The 20,181-nt window shown below is 37.9% G+C and overlaps 1 protein-coding gene across 2 annotated transcripts in view; it reads left to right on the top strand.

Annotated features, from left to right (window-relative positions):
* The window catches only part of Cnot6 (CCR4-NOT transcription complex subunit 6), a 41,123-nt gene extending 20,942 nt beyond the window's left edge, over positions 1-20,181 (top strand). Inside the window, exons 3-12 of one of the 2 annotated variants that reach the window (XM_021211681.1) lie at positions 3,800-3,986; positions 5,176-5,261; positions 6,528-6,617; positions 6,725-6,793; positions 9,016-9,173; positions 10,127-10,281; positions 10,989-11,143; positions 12,144-12,374; positions 14,287-14,489; positions 16,254-20,181. In XM_021211681.1, coding sequence (XP_021067340.1) covers positions 3,800-3,986; positions 5,176-5,261; positions 6,528-6,617; positions 6,725-6,793; positions 9,016-9,173; positions 10,127-10,281; positions 10,989-11,143; positions 12,144-12,374; positions 14,287-14,489; positions 16,254-16,466 — 1,547 coding nt within the window. In that variant the 3' untranslated portion in view covers positions 16,467-20,181. Of the gene's footprint in view, positions 1-3,799; positions 3,987-5,175; positions 5,262-6,527; positions 6,633-6,724; positions 6,794-9,015; positions 9,174-10,126; positions 10,282-10,988; positions 11,144-12,143; positions 12,375-14,286; positions 14,490-16,253 lie in introns of both variants that reach the window. The other variant, XM_021211680.1, reaches the window with a different exon arrangement.

Genomic DNA, 20,181 nt, shown 5'->3' with positions numbered 1-20,181 from the left:
TTATTAACATTCTTTTTTCCATTTCTCCTCAACATCCTTTCCATCTGTCCTGTCCAATGTTTTGGACATTGTGTGTAAAGGCATTCACCATCTTTTTCACTGAGAGAATATTTTCATGGTTGATCCTTGTTCTAGCACATACCTGTTTTGCATATAATATTCTATGGTAGTGAACATTCCACATCTATTCATTCATTGAGTCATAGAAGATTATTCATTGAGTCATCTATATTATTTCCAGTTTTGAGGTTTTTGGTTTTGTTTTATTTTTGTTTTTTTTTTTTTTCCTAAGTTTTTTGAGACAGGATTTCTCTGTGTAGCCCTGGCTGTCCTAGACTTGCTCTATAGACCTGGCTGGCCTCAAACTCATAGAGATGTGTCTACCTCTGTATTAAAACCTTCTGTAATCATTTATCTGGACATATATTTCAATTTCTGTTGTGTATATACCCGAGTTAACTATCATACATTAGCTCTAGATTGAACTTTTTAAGAAACTGCCATGCTGATTAAGTATCTGAGCCATTTTACACTTCAACTAACAACATGTAAGGTTTGAGTTTCTCTATTTACTAATAACTTACTTTCTGATGGTGTTGATCCAGATGGGTTTGAGGTAGCTCATCATTGTGGTTTGAGGGGGCTACATTTCCATTTCCCTCATGGATACTGATAGTAGGTCTCTTTTCATATGGATATTGGCCCTTTGTACATCTTTGGAGAAATACATATTCTACTTTTTTTTTCTTTGAGTGTTTTTGAGATGAGATCTCACTATGTAGCACTGAGTAGCCTGGAAGTTACTGTATAGCCCAAGCTGGTGTCAGCCATGTGCTTCTGTTGCCTCTGCCTCTTGAGTACTGTAAGCAAAGCCTGTTCCAGTTGTACTCAAATCTTCCTAGTTTTATTTTGTAAATTGTGTGTGTCTGTGTGAATATAGGTACACAAGTGCCTCTATGCTTGTGTGGAAGTCAGAGGACAACTTCTGTATTGATACTCACCATTTACCTGGTTTGAGTTAGGACCTCTTTGTTTCTTTGCCACATCTGCCAGGCCTACAGGTTTCTAAGAGCTTTGAAGGATTTTCTTGTCCCTGCCTCACTTTTCCTGAGAGCTCTGAGATTATACTCACTCACACTGTCTGGTCTTTAATGGAAGTTCTGTGAATTGGAATTCAGGCCTCACACTTGCCTGCTAAGTGCTTTACCCATTAGCCGGCTCCCCCAGCCTCTCTTGAGTTTTAAGAATATAAATGACTTTGCAAATTTATGATTTGCCAAATATTCTTCTTTTCTAGGACTTTGTCTTTTTCCTTTCTAATGTTGTCCTTTAAGGTGCAAAAGGTTTTTCTTCCTAGACAGGGTTTCTTTGTGTAGCCCTGGCCATCTAAGAACTCTTTCTATAGACCAGGCTGGACTTTAATTCACAGGGATCCTCCTGCCTCAGCCTACTAAGTTCTAGGATTAAAGGTACATGCCTCCACTGCCTGCCTAGTTCAAAAGACTTTAATTTTAATGAAGTACAATTCAGTTTTTGCTTGTGCTTTTCAGTTTTGTGTATAGTGTGAAGGGCCCAGTGTCTTATTTTTTTTTTAGCATTTAAAAATTTTTGTGTGTGGCGGTGTTCTTGTGTGTTCTGTGTGCCACAAGATTGCCTGTGCTCAAAGAGGCCAGAAAAGAGCATCTGGTTTTCTGGGATTGGAGCTCTTGATGGTTCTGAGCTGCCTTATGGTTGCTGGGAATTTAACTGTGGTCCTGGAAGAGCAGCCAGTGCTTTCAACTGCTAACCCATCTTGGCAGCGCCCCGTCTTCATTCTTTTGTATATGGTTATCCAGTTGTACCTCTTATTTCTTAATTTTTTTTTCTGTCTCCAGCATCCCTATTTGGAGTCTCCAGTTACATATGCTTCCATTGTTAAAAGTTGTCCCAGACATTACTGAAGTGGCATGTTTTTTTTTTTTCCAATGTGTTTCCTTTTTTGTTAGTTTTTTTCTTGTCCTGCTTTGTAATCCAGTAATTTTCTTCAGTGTCTAATATACTGTTAGTCTCATCTTGGCCGCACCCCACCCCTGCTGTTCTGCATCTTGATGTAAGTGCAAACTTCTACAAGTTCAGTTTTGGTGTTTGGGCTGTCATTTCTATCGCAACATCATAGTTGTTACTTTTCTCAGCTTTGGTTAATTTTTCCCTTTATGAATGTTTGCTTTCCTGCTGGTTTATATGCTTGCTGATTTTCTCTCTGGTGCCAGGAGTGGAGGCTTTTCTTCAGGGGATACATGTTCGAGGGGTCCTCCAGCTAACCTTGGGCATTGTTCCGGGGGTGCAGTGAAGGTACTGGAAAACAGTCTGACTCTTTTGAGGTTTGATCTTAAGCTTTCTAGGTATAACCGGAGCAACTACTAGCCTGGAGTTGAATTTTGACCCTATGTCTTCTGAGTTGAAAGGGTTTTGTTCTCCCATCAGCATTTGGGAGCAACATGGCCTCTGGCTCGAGCAGTTTTTCACATTCTGTGATTAAGGGAAACCGTTCCGTCCGTTTTTCTCCTCTGAACTGGTTTTTGAGTTCCAGCACCACAGTGTCAGCCAGTGCTCTTGTACCCAGAGCTCAGGAGCTTGCTTGCTCTAACTGGGATTGCCCCCAGCAAGTAAACAGAAAATTGTAGAAACCACCATGTTTGTTTCCCAAGCCTCCTGGGTAACTGCTGCCCTGGTTGGTGTCTTCTGTAGGATAACAAATTCAGGCTTTCTTACCCCATCCTGACTAGAAGTAAAAGTCTTTGGGGTTGTGTTTTCAGCCATCAGGCTGTAATCGGTTCTCAAAGACTGGTATATTTCCACTGCACCGGTTTGTTTCATTCTCTCTCAAACTAGGCCTGAACCATTGAGGAGATTATAGAGAAAGTTCGTATGTATTGTAGAAACTATTGACCTCTTAGTCAAGGAATTCCTAAGTATAGATTCAATACTGTATTGAAAGAAGGCTGTATTTTTTAGTTACTGAGCACTGTGTCTATTTTGCTTGGCTAGGTATCTGAAATGTTTCTGGGCAGATATTAATAGTACAGATTTTCTTTTTATTGTTGCTTCGGTTTTGTTGTTTCCCTTTTAGGGGGTTGGGGTTTGTTTTGGGAGACAAGTGCTCACTGTGTAGACCAAGCTGACCTGGAACTCCCAGAAGAGCAGCTTGCGTTTGACTCCCAGTGCTAGAATTAAAAGCTTGCACCACTATACTGGGCTCTACTGCCTCAAAGGCACCAGCATGACACAGATACTGTTGTCTTATACGATGCAGTTATCACTTGAATAATTTGCCCCTAATCTCAACTAATTTGAGAATATCTTAGCTTCCTTTTTTTAAGGTAAAATTTTTATTTTCTTGTGTATAGGATGAACAGTTTTCAGACATTATGTAATTTTGAGTTATATAAAGGCAGATCTTTCATAGTATCCAAATTCTAGATTTATTGTGTTAGATTATTCATAGTTTTTTTTTTATCATATCTGAGGTCATTCATTTAAAGGATTTTCTTTTCAGTGTGCTCTTAAAATGAAAATAGTTTTAAGTATTGACACTTTGCTTTAAAAGTTTAAATTTTAGCTTCATTCTGCTAATTAGAGTTAATCATTTAGTGCATTGTGAATTGTTCTAGAGTGGATACAAATCTTGTTAAGCCTTCTCAAACCTTTAAAATAGTAATTTATGTACCTAATTAAACCATCTGACTTGTATTTGCTGCATGGAACAAGTTTTGGCAGTCACTCTATACATTCCTTCCCTACCCCATTTTTTGTCTTGCAGGAAAAGTAAGAAGCTTAAGCTCATCTTTGTGGTCACTTACTCACTTGACAGCTTTGCATCTGAGTGACAATTCCCTGTCCTGTATTCCTTCAGACATTGCCAAGCTTCACAATCTGGTATATCTGGACCTGTCCCATAATCAAATCCAGAGTTTACCGGCAGAACTCGGAAACATGGTATCACTCAGGTATGAAGATTCAGTATTGGACTTTTAGGTTCTTCTGAAACAAAAGGCAGCAAGTATATAGTTAGGAAATAAAGCCATTTTATAGTAGAAGAAAGGAGGCATGGCTATGAAGTTTAGGGTTTTTTTTTTTTTAAGTTTTTTGGTAAGAATTGAATGTCCAATGATAAAAGTCAGGAGGGTCCATTGCTTAGTTTTTTATTAGCATGTTATAAATTTTGTGTTACATACTTTATTTTTGAATCAGAGGTTAGGGATGTTGGCAGTGGTGAGTAAAAAGCAATGCACTTGGCCCAGCGTGAAGATTCAGCAAATGATAATTGCTGGTTTTCTTCTTCTTCTTCTTTTTTTTTAAAAAAACCTTTGAGGGGCTGGAGAGATGGCTCAGTGGTTTAGAGCAGTGACTGTTCTTCCTGTCAATTCCCAGCAACCACATGGTGGCTCACAACCTTCTGTAATGGAATCTGATGCCGTCCTCTGGTGTGTCTGAAGATAACTGCAGCGTACTTGAAGATCTGTATAAATCAAAACCCAGCATACCTGCTCAGAGCATGGTGGTTTCAATGGCGTCTCTGCTACCTTTTAATATAAAGAGTAAAGACAAACAGAAGTTTTTATCAGTCTCAGTCCAGCTTTTTAAACACTTTCCTTGGCTCAGTTATTGAGTATTTACTATGACTTTTTTGCTAGTTTTATTTGTTTTGTTTCTGTATTTTTTTTTTTTTTTTTTTTTTTTTTTTTTTGGAGACAAGAATTTGCTCTGTAGACCAGGCTGACCTTGAACTCACAGAGATCTCCCGCTTCCTGAGTGCTGGTGCTAAAGGCGTGGACCACTACCGCCAGTCTTACTTTGACTTTTTTTTTTTTTTTTTTTTTTTTTTTGACCAGGCTGGCCCCCAACTCAGAAATCCGCCTGCCTCTGTCTCCCAAGTTCTGGGATTAAAGGCGTGTACCACCACTGCCTGGCTCTTTTATAGTAATTTTTCCCCCTGTATTTTACCAAAAGTCTTGTCTGTAGCAGTTCTGTTGTTTATTTTTAACTATATAGAGTTTGAGAAAAGCCAAAGCTAGATATTGGAATATGATGTATAAAACTCTGTCTTCTTAGGTACAGATTTTCCTAGAAAATATTGTTGATTTTTCCGTTAAGATTAACATGTCTTCTGACTTACTGGAATTTTTATATCAATAGGGAGCTCCATTTAAATTACAACCAGTTACGAGTTCTACCTTTTGAGCTGGGAAAACTGTTTCAGTTGCAGACTTTAAGCCTGAAAGGTAGGATTTCATTTTTTTTCTTACAATTTCAAAGAAGCTATGGTATGGTTGGGTGGCAGTGCTGTCCTGGGCTTTATTGCTTTGCCTGTGCTGTGGGTTCCTGTCACTTTCAACCTTAGGCAGCCCATGTCTTTGTGGTCTTTTGGCTCCCGGCCTGTCTGGTTTCTTTGCTTCATCTTGGTGCTACCTTACTTGTGCTATGCTTTCTCATCATGTCATAAACAACTTTTCCTTTATGTTTATATATGTTTCCTGTCATCAGAGTACAGTTCCCATAAAATAAGAAAGAAAATTTCCCCAGTAAGTAGAAATTTTTGATTTGGTCCTGGTACTAAAAATTATTCTTTTGAGGGTTTCTTTTTTAAAAAGAAGTTGACTTATAGGTACTTAGTATTAGAAGTGGGAAGGAGAAAGGCAGTAGGAACTATTATGAAGTGGCTTAGGCCAGGAGTCAGAGTCAGGTTTTAAACTGTCCAGCCGTGGGCATGTTTTGTAATGTGGTTGGTTCTTCATCTGTCTGTGCAGGTGTGGACAGATAGCTGTCTCCTAAAGCAAAGGCTTCTGGGTAAAGTCTCTAAGAGTTACTTTCATACTTCTGAAAGATAATTATAGGGTCAGGTAATATTCCTATAAGTTCATTTACTGTATCATAAAACTGTTCAACAAATAAAAATACTTGTATATATGTAATGATTTTTAGCAGCCATCAACTTTGTAAATGGTTTAAGTCCATTGCATGTCAGAGAAAGCCTCTCTTGTATATTCTTCCAGTTCAGAATCAGTACAAAGCACTGAATTATTAACAGTCCATTAATAATCTTTGTATGAACTTTTGTGTACAGTGCAAAATTTGAGGCTGGAGACATGACTCAATGGTTAAGAGTACTGGCTCTTCTTTCAGAGGACCCAGGTTCAATTCTCAGCACCCACATGGCCCCTCACACTTGTCTGTAACTGCAGTCCCAGGGGATCCAACCCCATTTTCCTGGCCTCCAAAGGTACCAGGCATGCACATGATGCCCAGATAAAAATGCAGGGGAGCACCCATACACATAAAACAAAAAATAAATCTTTTTTTAAAGTGCAGAGTTTTATTTTTTTATATATATAAAATTTTCAAAAGCAACATTTTTATTTGGTTATTAGCAACTATAGTGTAACATTGTTGTAAAAAATTTTTTTGTGGTATTAGGTGATTATATTTACTTACTTTTCTAAGTTTGAAACACTTTATCATCTTAGTTTACCTACTTAAATTTTCCCCAGGAAATCCACTTACCCAGGATATATTGAATCTCTGTCTGGAGCCAGATGGAACAAGAAGGCTACTGAACTACTTGCTCGATAATTTGTCAGGTACTGCAAAAAGAAGTAAGTGGCTGTTTGTTTAGACTTTTTATTAGGAAAACATGTAAGGATATCACCTAATTATTATTATTTTTTCTATATACATATATACCCAGTTTCAACAGAACAACCACCTCCAAGATCTTGGATCATGTTACAAGAACCAGACAGAACAAGGCCAACAGGTTGGTAGCCCTGTTGGTTTTTTTTTTGTTTGTTTTTGTTTTTGTTTTTGTTTTTGTTTTGTTTTTTTTTGGGGGGGGGTTCGAGACAGGGTTTCTTTCTCTGTGTAGCCCTGGCTGTCCTGGAACTCACTCTGTAGACCAGGCTGGCCTCGAACTCAGAAATCCTCCTGCCTCTGCTTCTGCCTCCCAAGTGTTGGTATTAAAGGCATACGCCACCACTGCCCGGCTTGCCCTGTTTTTTAATAATAATTTTTTATCAGGTCTTGTTAAACCTAAAAGTACTGTTGTCAGTGCTTCAGATTATGAGCCATATTTAAGGTTGATTTAAAGGTTTTTATAAGTTGATTAGATTTGGGAAATAATGACAAAGATTTAATTCTGTAATGCATTGCTTTTTAACCAGGAGGCAATTTGTCTTTAGGAGGACATGTGTAGCGTGTAGTTTTTGCTACACTGCTACGTATTCCTGGCTGGACTCATGTGCATACTCCAGGAGCCACCCTGGATTAGCAGATGAAACACACACACACACACACACACACACACACACACACACACACACACACGAGCTTATTTTTACTGTGCTTTCTTTTTAGCTCAGTGGCCAGACACTTCTAAGCCTCTTGCAGCTAACATGCCCTTATCTTTACTCCCAGCTAAACACCTCCAATTCTTCCCTTAACTTAGTCACCCAGTTATTTACTCCTTGCTCAGCACCCTAAATTTGCCCTCAACTTAGTTATCTTTCTAGTCTCCCGCCTGTTATCCCAGGCTCAGTTGGGGAAGTGGCCAATGGCCACTCCACCCAAGGTCTCACATAGTTGGTGGCTCTTTCTACCGAAATATGGTGAATCCTGAATGCCTTTCCTCTTCTTGCCACTGCTAGCCTGCCTATGGGTAACTGGAAGCCCCGCTTCTTCTGCCCAGCCATTGGCTGCTAGCATCTTTATTGATTGATCAAGAACCAATTGGGGAGCAGGACCCTCAGCATTACTTGCCATTCAGAGTATCTGAACTACCCCCTACAGACATGTATCACTCTTGGCAATTCTGATTGTCAGAACTGGGAAAAATACAATATGGAGAAATAGGATTGAAGTCAGGGACACAGCTAAATACCCCACAGTACCTGACCAAATCAGCCCCTGTAAGAGAAAACTTTAGCCACCTCAGGCACTTGACCTTTTGTGTCAGTCAGATTCACATCTTTCTACATTGGAGGTTTCCATGTGCTGACGGTTCTAAAGGTACTTAGTATCAGGGGAAATAAAGGTAGCTTTCTTACTCGAGAGAAAAAGTTGAACTGATGGCCTTTAATGTATTTTTAATCTAAATTTTATGAGAATAGTTTAGTTCTCAGAGTATGTTTAACAGCATTTAGCTGATGATATGCCTCATCTTGTGCATGAATTAAGACACAGGCTGCTTTGTTTCATGGTACTTTGCATTATTTTGCTTCATAGATAAATTGTTAAATTGTTTGGGCTTTTGTTGCAGCCCTGTGTCAGCCCAGTCTACCATTGCCATTCCTCCTGTAGCCAAGACAAAATTTTCTTAGAAATAAAATATTAGCCGAGCGGTGGTGGCGCACACCTTTAATCCCAGCACTCGGGAGGCAGAGGCAGGTGGATTTCTGAGTTCGAGGCCAGCCTGGTCTACAGAGTGAGGTCCAGGACAACCAAGGCTACACAGAGAAACCCTGTCTTGAACACCTCCCCCCCCCCAAAAAAAAAAAAGAAATAAAGAAGTAAAATATTTCTTAGTCTGTGTGTCTAAGAAAGTGCTGTTCTATAGATTATAATGAAAGACTGCCCCACAAAGCCAGAAGTAGATTTGCTTTGTTACTTATTCATTCTGTTTTAGTGTTCTGAAGCCAAACTCACTGTCTCCAAGCTAGTCTACAGTTAGTCTATAGGGAAAAGAAAATTGGGCAGCCTGTTAAGGAAACTGCTTGTCAAGTTTCTGTGTTCTGCATTTACAGTTAGTGGCATAGAAGAAATAAGGAGTCTTGGTTTGTCCTGTTTTTAGGTTCTGTAGATAATAAGTACATTGTATCTTATTTGGTTCATCTATCTGTCTTTACATCATTTATTTTTCTTGAGTAATAGCTTTTCAGTGACTGTATGTTGAGTGGTTAAGTCTGACTTAATGTAGCGAGGACTATTGCTGAAATAATTATGTTTTTTTCTGCCACGTGTGTGAATAAGTTATCTTTCCTACAGCCTTGTTTTCTGTCATGTGCTATAATGTTCTTTGTGATAAATATGCGACCCGGCAGTTATACGGCTACTGTCCATCATGGGCACTAAATTGGGACTACAGGAAAAAGGCCATTATTCAAGAAATTTTGAGCTGCAATGCTGATATTATAAGTCTTCAGGTAAGACATACAGAAGACTTTTAAGTTACATGACCCGCCAAACCAGGACAAAACATGAAACAATTACACTTGAATATATTATGCTTATATATTTGAAATGCCAACTTCAGTGGCCCTTAAAATCCTGGCTTTTTCTGGTTTGAGTGAATTCTGAGAAAAGTCACCTGTCTTGCTGTGCATCCTTCTGTGGTGTCAAATGAAACAAATGGGTTCAGTTAGGTTTTACACATAGGTGGTATCTTTTCTCCTCTGTCCAGTGTGCCTTTGTACTGCATTTGAATTGGGGGGCAAGGTTACTGAAATTGTGCTATTGTCTGGATATATTCTCACTTTACCAACACTGTTACTAGAAAAATTGTGGTGAAGTAGAAAAAGATTGGACTGTCTGCACAGTAACTAGGCTTTTTTGCCCAAATCTTACAATACAGTGTTGGTCGGTTTGCTTTCTTTTTCTGGGTCTAGAATTACAATCTGTGATAACTGCAGTTCCTTCTTGTGTGGTCCTTGTTCCATCAGCTCTAAGACATGAATATACATGTGTAGGTGAACATGTCTTTAATTTTTTAAAAAACTATTTGTTTATATATATGAGTACACTTTCACTGTCTTCAGACACAGCAGAAGAGGGTATCAGATCCTATTAAAGATGGTCCCGTGTGGTTGCTGGGAATTGAACTCAGGACCTCTGGAAGAGCAGCCAGTGCTCTTACACATTGAGCCATCTATCTCTCCAGCCCTATGTCTTTCATTTTACTTCTAGACTATAAAGAACTAGCATTGGCAACTGGTACAGTAAAGTCTTAAGATTGGTTTTAGATAAATTACATTTTGAAAATGTTCCATTCTTTATAACTTGGTCTATTGAAAAATACTATTTCAGGCTATACATTTGGGGTTAATGTATAGGACAGATCTTTATCTTTGAAGTAACTTTGTTGGTTATGATTTTTCAGGAAGTTGAAACAGAGCAGTATTACAGTTTTTTTCTGGTAGAACTGAAAGAACGTGGCTATAATGGATTCTTTAGTCCAAAGTCTCGAGCTCGGACTATGTCTGAACAAGAACGAAAGCATGTTGATGGCTGTGCAATATTCTTCAAGACAGAAAAGTAAGCCTGGCTGATTTCTTAAAAAGTAGGATAGTGTCCTCAGTATTTGCAGGGTGGGGCCAAGGGCGTAGCAATTTATTGATAAGTAAGAGAAAGAAGTGCTATATTGTTATTGAAGAAAACATGACTATTTAAAATTAAAGGGTCTTGTTTTGGTTGATTTGGTTTGGTTTTTTTGTTTGTTTGTTTTTTTGAAATAACTTGTTTTGGGGGCATATTGAGAGTACTGCTATGTCTTTGGGTGGTTTCCTCGGGATTTTATTCTGCTGTTAATTGAAATAGTTCATGTGTAATCTACCCTCTTGGAAAGCTATGCTTTGGAAGATAATTGTTTAAAAATGATGAGATGAACTATTTCAGCAGTGATGGTAAAGGGTATTTCCAGGTCTTATCTGTAGATCAGTAACAAATTGAAGGCAACTCTTAAGATCTAGGAATATATATCAGCGTTTAGAGTCTGGGGATATACACCAGAGTTACAGAATTTGTCTAACAGACACATTGAGCTCAATCTCAGTAACACAAAAACAAGCCAGGTTAGACTGGAAACAACCTTAAGTGAATTTTTGGAGCTTGGTACTGTGGAGGATTTTCCACAGTATGACTGAAGTGATTTTTGTATCTGGTAATGAAGTTTTAGAGAAAGACTCTTTTCCCTCAGAGCTAATGTCTTGTACTCCCGATCCCATGTTTATGCTTTGTTTCAGATTCACTTTGGTTCAGAAACACACAGTTGAATTTAATCAGCTAGCAATGGCGAATTCAGAAGGGTCTGAAGCCATGTTGAACAGAGTCATGACAAAGGATAACATAGGAGTTGCAGTACTGCTAGAACTTCGAAAGGAATTGATTGAAATGTCATGTGAGTGATAGCTTTACTGCCTGTAAAATTGTCACTCCCGTCTTTCCAAATTTAATAGTTCCAATTAGATACCTTCAAAACAGAAATCTCAGTGTGTTTAATAGACTGGTCCAACACCTGACTATTTGTCTTTTCTAAATATCATATATCATTTTCTCTATCACAAGGCTAACAGATGAGAAATTGTTGCCCTAAAAAATCATAACCTTGAGAAGGCATAAAGAACAAAGATGTTTTAAGACACTGAGGTAGATAGTAATTGACACAGCTGCTCAGGGATAAGAATAAGAATTCATATGCTCCCATGATTTCTTATCAGCAAGGGTGTTTGGTAAGCTAACTTTTTATAAGTCAGTAATTATGCTAAGGGTCTTGAGTTTGGGGAAGGTTGACTACTTTTAAAAGTTAAGAGGGTTGTATATAATGACTTGGATGCTGACAACTGAAACTTCCATCACTGAAGTTGCTACAAATTGATGTTCCTCTTAGAAGTGAAGGATATTGATAAAGCCTCTTAGAGCCTCAAATTCTGCTTGTGGTATGGACAGATCTGAATTCTTTTCCATTCTTTGTTGTGGAATTTGGGATATTTAATTTAAAGATAACATCTAGTGACTGAGGATCATGTCCCAATGCTAGTATTTGCAGAGTATACACAAGATCTGTGTTCATTCTCCAGTTCTGAGGAAAAAGACAGGCCAAAGAATTTATAACTGGTAAAAGGTGTATATCTAAGAGAATTTAGATTTAATATGAGAGACTGATAAAGTACTTCAGAAATAGCTGACATGAGCTGTCTCTGTCTAGGTAGGCTTTAGTGCTGGAAGTATCAAACACGTAGAAATCAGTTCTTAGCTTTGTTGTGTGTCACATTCAGTGATTGGGTAGAAAATTGTTAGATACTTTAGATTATCTTCTGAAATTTCAGTTGTTTTCAGATACTGTAAGAAGCTATAGACCAATGAGTAGATTATGTCTGTTTTATTTTTATCTAATATAGCTGGAAAACCACATCTGGGGACAGAAAAACAACTTATCCTTGTGGCTAATGCTCATATGCATTGGGACCCTGAATACTCAGACGTGAAGTTGGTACAAACTATGATGTTCCTCTCAGAAGTGAAGAATATTATTGATAAAGCCTCTCGGAGCCTCAAATCCAGTGTATTGGGAGAATGTGGAACTATCCCACTTGTGTTATGTGCAGATCTGAATTCTTTGCCAGACTCTGGTGAGAAAAGTAATATTTTCTATGGAATAGCTACTTTTTGATTTACAGATTTTTTTTTTTAAAAAAACCTATGTGCATATCTGTGCACAAGTGCATGTGTGTGTCAAGGGTTTCATAAGGACCAAAGAATAACTTTATGCAGTTAATCAGTCCTCCCATCTACCACTACATGGGTTCTGAAAGTAGAACTCAGTTAATCAGGCTTTTGGGACAAGCACCTTCACCTGCTGAGCTATCTCAGCAGCCCAGTTATGTATTGTTTGTTTGTTTGATAATTCAGAATTTAGTCTAAAGGAAAATTCATTTTGTAGTGACAGCTGTGTACAGGCTTTACCATTTTTTTCTATAAGATGGGCGACAGGGAAAAGACCATTCTGAAGTAGTAATATAGGAACCTATGGAAGCTATGGTAGGTGTTGCTCATTCTGTCTGTGAGAAAAGTGCCTGAGAACTCTAGTCCTTTGGCCCTGTGTCGTCAAGTCCCCTTCTTTATTGATACTGGTTTTTAAACACAAGAAATCTTTCTAAGTAGGTATAACCACAGGTCACGTGTCACCATACCCCCAGATTCTAGGCTGATGACTTGAAATGGCTTGTTAGAAACATGTTTTGTTTTAATTTCCCTGAGACATTTATAATCCACTCTTTAGAAGCTGTAAAGATAACTTCTTTGGGATTCTAGCCTGTGGTAAACTATGACCACAATTATATTTGACTAACGTACAGAATCCCAAATTTTGTTTCTTCTGATGACTTTTATAAAAAAGTACATCTCAGAAATTAAGACCAAAAGATATCTTTGTTTTATATGACAAAACAAAAAAGAACAAGACCCTTGATCTTGATTTTTGTCATAAAGTAGGACTCTGAAAGCCTGCTTTTATTAAATACTTCCTATGGATATGTAGCATAGAGAATAAACCAGATCCCTCTTAGTAGCAAGCTAGATGGTTCACTGTGCTCCAGCTTGTTCTTATTCTCATCCAACAATATGCATGTGTAACTATACACTGCCATATTGATAGTTGTCAAGTATGATAATACATCATTTATTGTTGTTGTTGTTATTGTTATTATTATTATTATTAACAGCCATGAGGAAGAAACTTACATTTTGTTTTCAGGGGCAACAAAAAGTGCCTGAGAACTCTAGTCCTTTAGCCCTGTGTCATCAAGTCCTCAAGCAGTCTAGGAGCCTTGCTGCTGAAGAGATGGGGATTCTTACAGCTGCATATGCTGCTCAACAAAGTGTTGGAGGGAATGAGGGATGGGAAGGTTAAAATATATTTGTAGATCCTCCTTTATGATTAAGAGTTTAAGAAAATAGTGAAGTTGCTCTTTAACTTGATGACATTCTGTTCCACAGTTTGGTGGGATAATAAGATGACACATACAGGGCTGGTGAGATAGCTCAGTGGTTAAAAGCACTGACAGTTCTTCTCAGGGTCCTGAGTTCAAATCCCAGCAGCCACATGGTAGCTCACAACCATCTGTAATGAGATCTGACACCCTCTTCTGGTGTGTCTGAAGACAGCTACACTGTACTTAGATATCATAATAAATCTTTTTTTTTTTTTTTTTTTTTTAAAAAGAGATGACACATAAAACCCCGAGTCAGGTTGCGTAGCCCTGTGGATAGTTGAGGATATGAGGAAACCTGCATACTATTTTGATTGTGATATTCTCTTAAGTCTGAAGTTAAGCAGGAATAGTCTAGTCATCTCTTTTATTTAACCATAGAAGGATTTTGTAAGACACATCTATTTGTCAGATAGTTTTAAACAAACTAAAGTGTAAAATATTTGGGTATTATAATTTCATAAGGATGAATTTGGGCAAATCGTGACAAATTAAGAAATTTGTTTTCTGTGTGGTATACTTGACAAATGTCAGTGCATTTCTGTTTGTTTAGGTGTTGTAGAGTATTTGAGCACTGGTGGGGTAGAAACAAATCATAAAGACTTCAAGGAACTGAGGTACAATGAAAGTCTCACAAACTTCAGCTGCAATGGGAAGAATGGGATGACCAATGGAAGGATCACTCATGGTTTCAAGTTAAAGAGTGCCTATGAGAATGGCCTGATGCCTTACACCAATTATACATTTGATTTCAAGGTAAGCTTTCACAGCCTCATTTTTATCAGCACATCTTAAATACCATTGTATGCTTTGACTGGGATTAAGCAGCCTTAACTTAGCAGCAGCAGGAGTCACTGTTCCCAAGACAAGCCTGGACGGGATTGGTGTCAGCCTTTCTAGATAACCTAGCAGAATGGTTTCCAGAGTAAAAAGTCAGGTGAAATGTGGCTGCAAAGCAGTCCTTGGTTATTCTTTGCTCTTTTTGACGTTTATTTCTTAAATACTGGTCACTTAACGCCAGATACTCTAGTATGTACTTTGCTGTCCTTCTGTCACACTTTAACTGAAATGCCTTTGAATGCCAAAATGTGGATTACCTTAGCTACTTTTAAACATTATTTTAGTGAGAGAGAGAGGGGGGGGGAGGAGAGTGAGAGTGTGTGTGTATGTATGTGTTCGTGTTCTGTACAGGGAATTGAATCCAGGGTCTTATGTTTACTAGGCAGATGTTCTTAAGCTTGTCCCTAGTCTTGGTTTCTAAAGTATGTTATATGCTCTATTACACAGTTGCTCTGTTACACAGATAATAGCTTGCAGCATGGACACCTTTTCTCAATAATTATCATTTATGTACTGCCGATGGTTTATATTCTCAGGCAGGTTGATTAATGGGAAGACAAGGGTGGTGACCAAAGTAGAGAAGACATTTTTGTTTTGCTTGTTTGTTTGTTTGTAACTGAGATAGGAAGAAAACACTTGAATATGCTTTACTGTTCTTAGCTGAGAACACATGAGAAAGGAGGGTGAAGTTAATGGAGGAGAGCAGAGCCCCCTGTGTACTATGTTACAGTAGTGCTGAAGATACACAAAATGGACATAGGCCTGCACTTGGGCAACTCTGATGGAGTGGGAAAGGCATCTTGTTTTTGTTGGAGACAGGGTCACACTACATTTGCCTCGGAGTCGTCGTCTTCTTAGCTTCCTAAGTGATGCCATTACAAGTGTGCAGCACCACGCTTCATGTAAAAAGCAAACCTTGGATCAGATAACTTCCTGTTACTGTAACAAAATGCTTGGGATTGTGGTTTTTTTTTTCTTTTTTTTTAAGGTCTATTTTAGCTCTTATTTTTGAAGGTTTTTGTACATAATCAAGTTGTTCTATTGCTGTGGGCCTCTATATTGGGAAAGAGTATCATAGTGAGAACATTTGACAGAGCAAATTGCTCACCTCAGTTGCCAGTAAGAAAAAATGGAAAAAGGAAGAGGAGAGTTAGGGTCCCATAATCCTATTCAATGGTATGTTTCTAGTGACCTAAAGACCTGAAGGTTCTTGGCATCTCCCAGTAGCACTGCCTGGGGCACCAAGCCTTTAACATCTGGACCTTTGCAGGGATAATTTAATAAGATTATAGTCAGTTTCAACAATATAAATGAATATGTCCTTATGCTTTAACCTGAGCAAGGGAAAAGAACAGTATTGGAGGTGAAGGGGTGACTGCAGGACATAGGAAGGTTTGATGCTTTGGGAGGGTTTAGCCAGGTGGCAAGAAGAACATGGGTACTTGTAGGCTGTTAGGAGAGAGCTTATCTCGCCAGGACTGGTTGGTTTTGCAGAATTTGACTGTGGTGGGGTTGTTTTCTGTTCTTATGTAGGGCTAGATGTTGCACATACTGTCGTTTCTTCAACTTAGCAAATTGCTTTTGTTTACCAAATAAAACATCTAAGGCTATATCTTGAAAACATTTGTTATTTCAGTGTTTTCTTGATTGGAGCTTACCATTTTTATTGTTGTTTTCCAGGGTATAATTGACTACATCTTCTATTCTAAACCTCAGCTGAATACTTTAGCCATCCTGGGACCTCTGGATCACCATTGGCTAGTTGAGAATAACATCAGCGGCTGCCCACATCCACTTATTCCCTCTGACCACTTCTCACTTTTTGCACAGTTGGAGCTCTTACTGCCTTTCCTGCCCCAAGTTAATGGCATTCACCTTCCTGGCAGGAGGTAGTCACGTACTTTCAGAGGACCTCAGATTTACTTGTAAACTCGTGAAAAATCTGAAAATAGGGGAGTGAGGTATGGCCACTAGGGATTTTTCTCAATGATCATTTGAATGGTTATTTGATAAAGGATATAGTATGAAAGCCAGGTGCTAGCAACAGACAGATTCTGAGCCCAGCGTACTTTATATACTGCTAGACAGGGGCTGGTGTGTTTACACCTTTTAATTTGTTACAAGTAATTTTCCTGTTTCTTCTCTCCAATGTGTTTTGTCATGCCTTGAAATAGGAGGATGTGTGAGCAGTGTGCTGTTTGCACAGAAATCCACAGCACTGTTTTCTGAGGCCAGTAGTAACATCAGAGACCGCTCTCCCAGACTGTACTCCTTCTTTTCTCAGACTCGTTTGTAAGATGTAGAATTTGAATTTAGCCTTTATGATTGTATATGATCCACAGAAGACCTGATTTATGAAGTTTTGTACTAAAAAAAAAAAAAAAAAAGCAAAATTGAAAACAGTTGTATTGTAAACTAAGGCTAATTTTTTTTAACCTGTGTCCTATGTTCTGAAGGCCAGCTGGTAACAAAGTTGCATCAGACTTCCTCTGCAGTGATTTGCACTGTTAGGGTTTTGTTAGCCCTTTTGTACTACTTTATTTTTAAATTGAGAACATTACTCTTTAAATGTAAGTTTGCTTAGACCTTGGGATATTTTCTTGGACCAGAGGCAACTTATGTATGAATTCCTGAATTTCTATGGAAACTTTCTACCAGGACAGATAAGCTGATCTGTAGGCATTTAATGGACTGAATATGATAGTTGACATATGTACATTCTGGTATTTTTAAGTCTTTAAGTTTTAACTTTTTATGTTAAAAAAATTACAGTTGCTTAGGTACAGCTTCTAAGTCCTTTCTGAGACATTTTCTGTTCTGTCTCCACTGTGCCTGCCTAAATTTGTTCTCACCGAGCACTGCCTGTGCATGCAGAGAAAATCTGTGCATCTTTTATATTTTTAAAAAACTAACATTTGTGAGAATTTTATGGAAATGCTTTTGTATGAGCTGTGGCTTTTCCTCGTTGTGAAGCGTCGGATAGCACATTCTGGAGCATGTTCATGGGTCCTGGGTTTGCTCACCAGACCCAAGCACTGCTTCTTGGTGTCCTTGCACCCAGGGTGCCACTATCATGTGTGTTTCTTATTCTCTTAATGTTTAAAAAAAATCAGTCCTTTTTTTTTTTTTTTTTTTTAAGAAGAGTAATTTTCTGTTTATGAAGCAGTATAAATTAGATGCATTTCAAAACAGTTTCCCTAAGACAATTGTTTGGATCATTTTTAAAGTGACTAAGGAATTTTAGTATGTCAACCAAGATAAAAGTTATACTGTACCCTATATTTTGCCCATAGTGCCATTAGTAGATTAGAGATTAAAGTCACCTTTAACTTTACAAAGTTAACTTGTATATGTTCTGTTCTCAGTCGTTAGTTCTCTCAAAATCAAATGAATTCAGAGGGAACTTGTCTGGCTGCTTTTGTTTCAACTGCAGGCAGTGGAGCAGAAGGACGCCGTGTGGCACTAAAGTGAACTGTTGAGTGTTAACAGTTTTATACAGAGACTGAGCCATTTTGGATGACTCAAAATTTTATGAGAAGACATTTAATTGCTTATGCTGTTTTTAAGAGGAAATAAAATTACATACTGTTTAAATAAATGAATTTTTTCTTTTTAAGAAATTCTCTAAAGGTCTTGATCTTGAATCTATCTTGGACCTTGTTTTTCCTTTAAGGTTTTTTGTTTTGTTTGTTTAATCGTAATTGTAATGTTGGGTTCGTTTGTTGTGGATTTTTACTTTAAGTTGTGCTGACACCAAACACGTTCAGTTTTTAATCAACAGGTTGGTGTAGAACCAGTACATAACTTCCAATGGCTTTTTGTCCTGTCTTCCCCCCAACCCCCACCCGTCTCTGTCTCTGTCTCTTTCTTGTAAAGTGTGAATATAAGATGTATTGACTCGATTTTCTTAAACACTGTGTTGGTAGTGTGCATCATGACAATTTCCAGTGAAGGTGAACTGGAGCTGGTTGGACTGATGGGACTGAGGAACCCACTTTTCCTGTGACCTGCTAAGAGAAGCACAGGTCCAGAGAGTGGTGCGAGGAGTGGGGAGGAGCACTTACTCATTTTTGCATTTGTTAGTGGATGATGTATTCCTTTCATGGATGCTGGAACTAGAGTGCACTTGTTAGATGCTAAAGGTTTGAGCTTTACACAAAACATTGCATCTGTATTTGTTACTGTCTACAATATATTTGAATTTGGGGGCAGCATAGTAAGATATAATTGCCTGTTATGTCTTGAAAGTGCTTGTTTTGCCTCTTTTAGGCAAACTGCATCTGTGGGTCAGTTTGAACATCTCCACCTTGTTTAGATAGTGATATGTTGAACGGAGAGTGTAGATTTACAAGTATAATCTTCAAAAGAAAAATATTTTGAATCTATTGAGGATAAATGTTCACACCAAAATAGACTGATACTTTATTAAGCAAGGTTTTATGTTTTAAATGCTTTGTGTCCAAAATAATTTCCAAGAAACTATACTTCTTAAAATGCATAAAACTAGTCTGTTTTCATAATGTAGATTATTTTTGAAAAATTCTGTAATAAATATATGTAATGTTTTGCTATAATGTAATTTCAGTGTTCTTGCTGATAAGTACATCTTAGGAGTGTTTTACAGAATGTTTAGAATATGTTTTCCTTTCTAAAGATGAGCAGATTGGAGGCACTCAAATCTTTGTAAATCTTATGAAGTACAGTTTACAGTATTGGTGGTAATTATTTATGCTTTGAGAATTCAAATAATGTTCATTGAAATTAATTTATGGCATAGTATAAACTAAAGTTCTAGAAGTAAATTGTTGATTGCAGCTTTAATAATCCCAGAACATAGGCATCTCCAAAAATTGTTTTTTTTTTTTTTTGTACTTTGATTTGATTTGGTGTCAACCAGGAAAATTTATTTCATATTAGCACTTTGAAACCTAAAGGCATAATTAATTTGGGTAGAATGCACTTCTAAATCTTTAAATTATAATTGAAACCTCTTAAGATTCCATTTTCCAATAACATTCATGGTTTAGAGTTCCACTTTTTCACTATTTAAACTACAGAACTCATTTCCATCATGACTCTGAAGTTTGGTGGTCATGTCGTGGCTATCCAGGCAGGACAGTCCCATCTTCTGATGAGTCGACCATAATATCCAGTACAGGGTTACAGATGGTTTCCAGAACATAAGCAGGTGTCCTCCAGCCACAGCAGTGTTTTAAGATGTTCGCTTTATTCCTTTTGGTTACATAAATTTTAAAAACTGGTATGTTGATGTAGTGTCTAAAATAGAGTAGTCTTTATTCACAGTACATTATGTTGTGTAATGCACTGGACTAACTCTTGTTTACCATTCATGTAACAAAACCCAGCACACTTCTGCACTAAAGCTCAAGAATGTCACATCTGCCTAGGCAGCTCTTGATAAGGGTGATGAGAAACTGAATTTACACCATGTGGACTGGTGGTAACAAGGGCTTGTACTGTTCTTTTCAGTGGACTCTTCTTGGTCAAATTGTAACTAGCTGGTATTATATTTATAGACAGGGTCTCTTTCCCTACCGATGTATTTTCCTACTCATAGCCAACCAATAAATTCAGTATCTGTTTCAAA

Source organism: Mus pahari, chromosome 14, assembly GCF_900095145.1.
Source record: "Mus pahari chromosome 14, PAHARI_EIJ_v1.1, whole genome shotgun sequence".
Classification (NCBI taxonomy): Eukaryota; Metazoa; Chordata; class Mammalia; order Rodentia; family Muridae; genus Mus; species Mus pahari.
The sequence above is the reverse complement of the archived record's forward strand: the minus strand, read 5'-3'. Positions and strand labels throughout refer to the sequence as shown.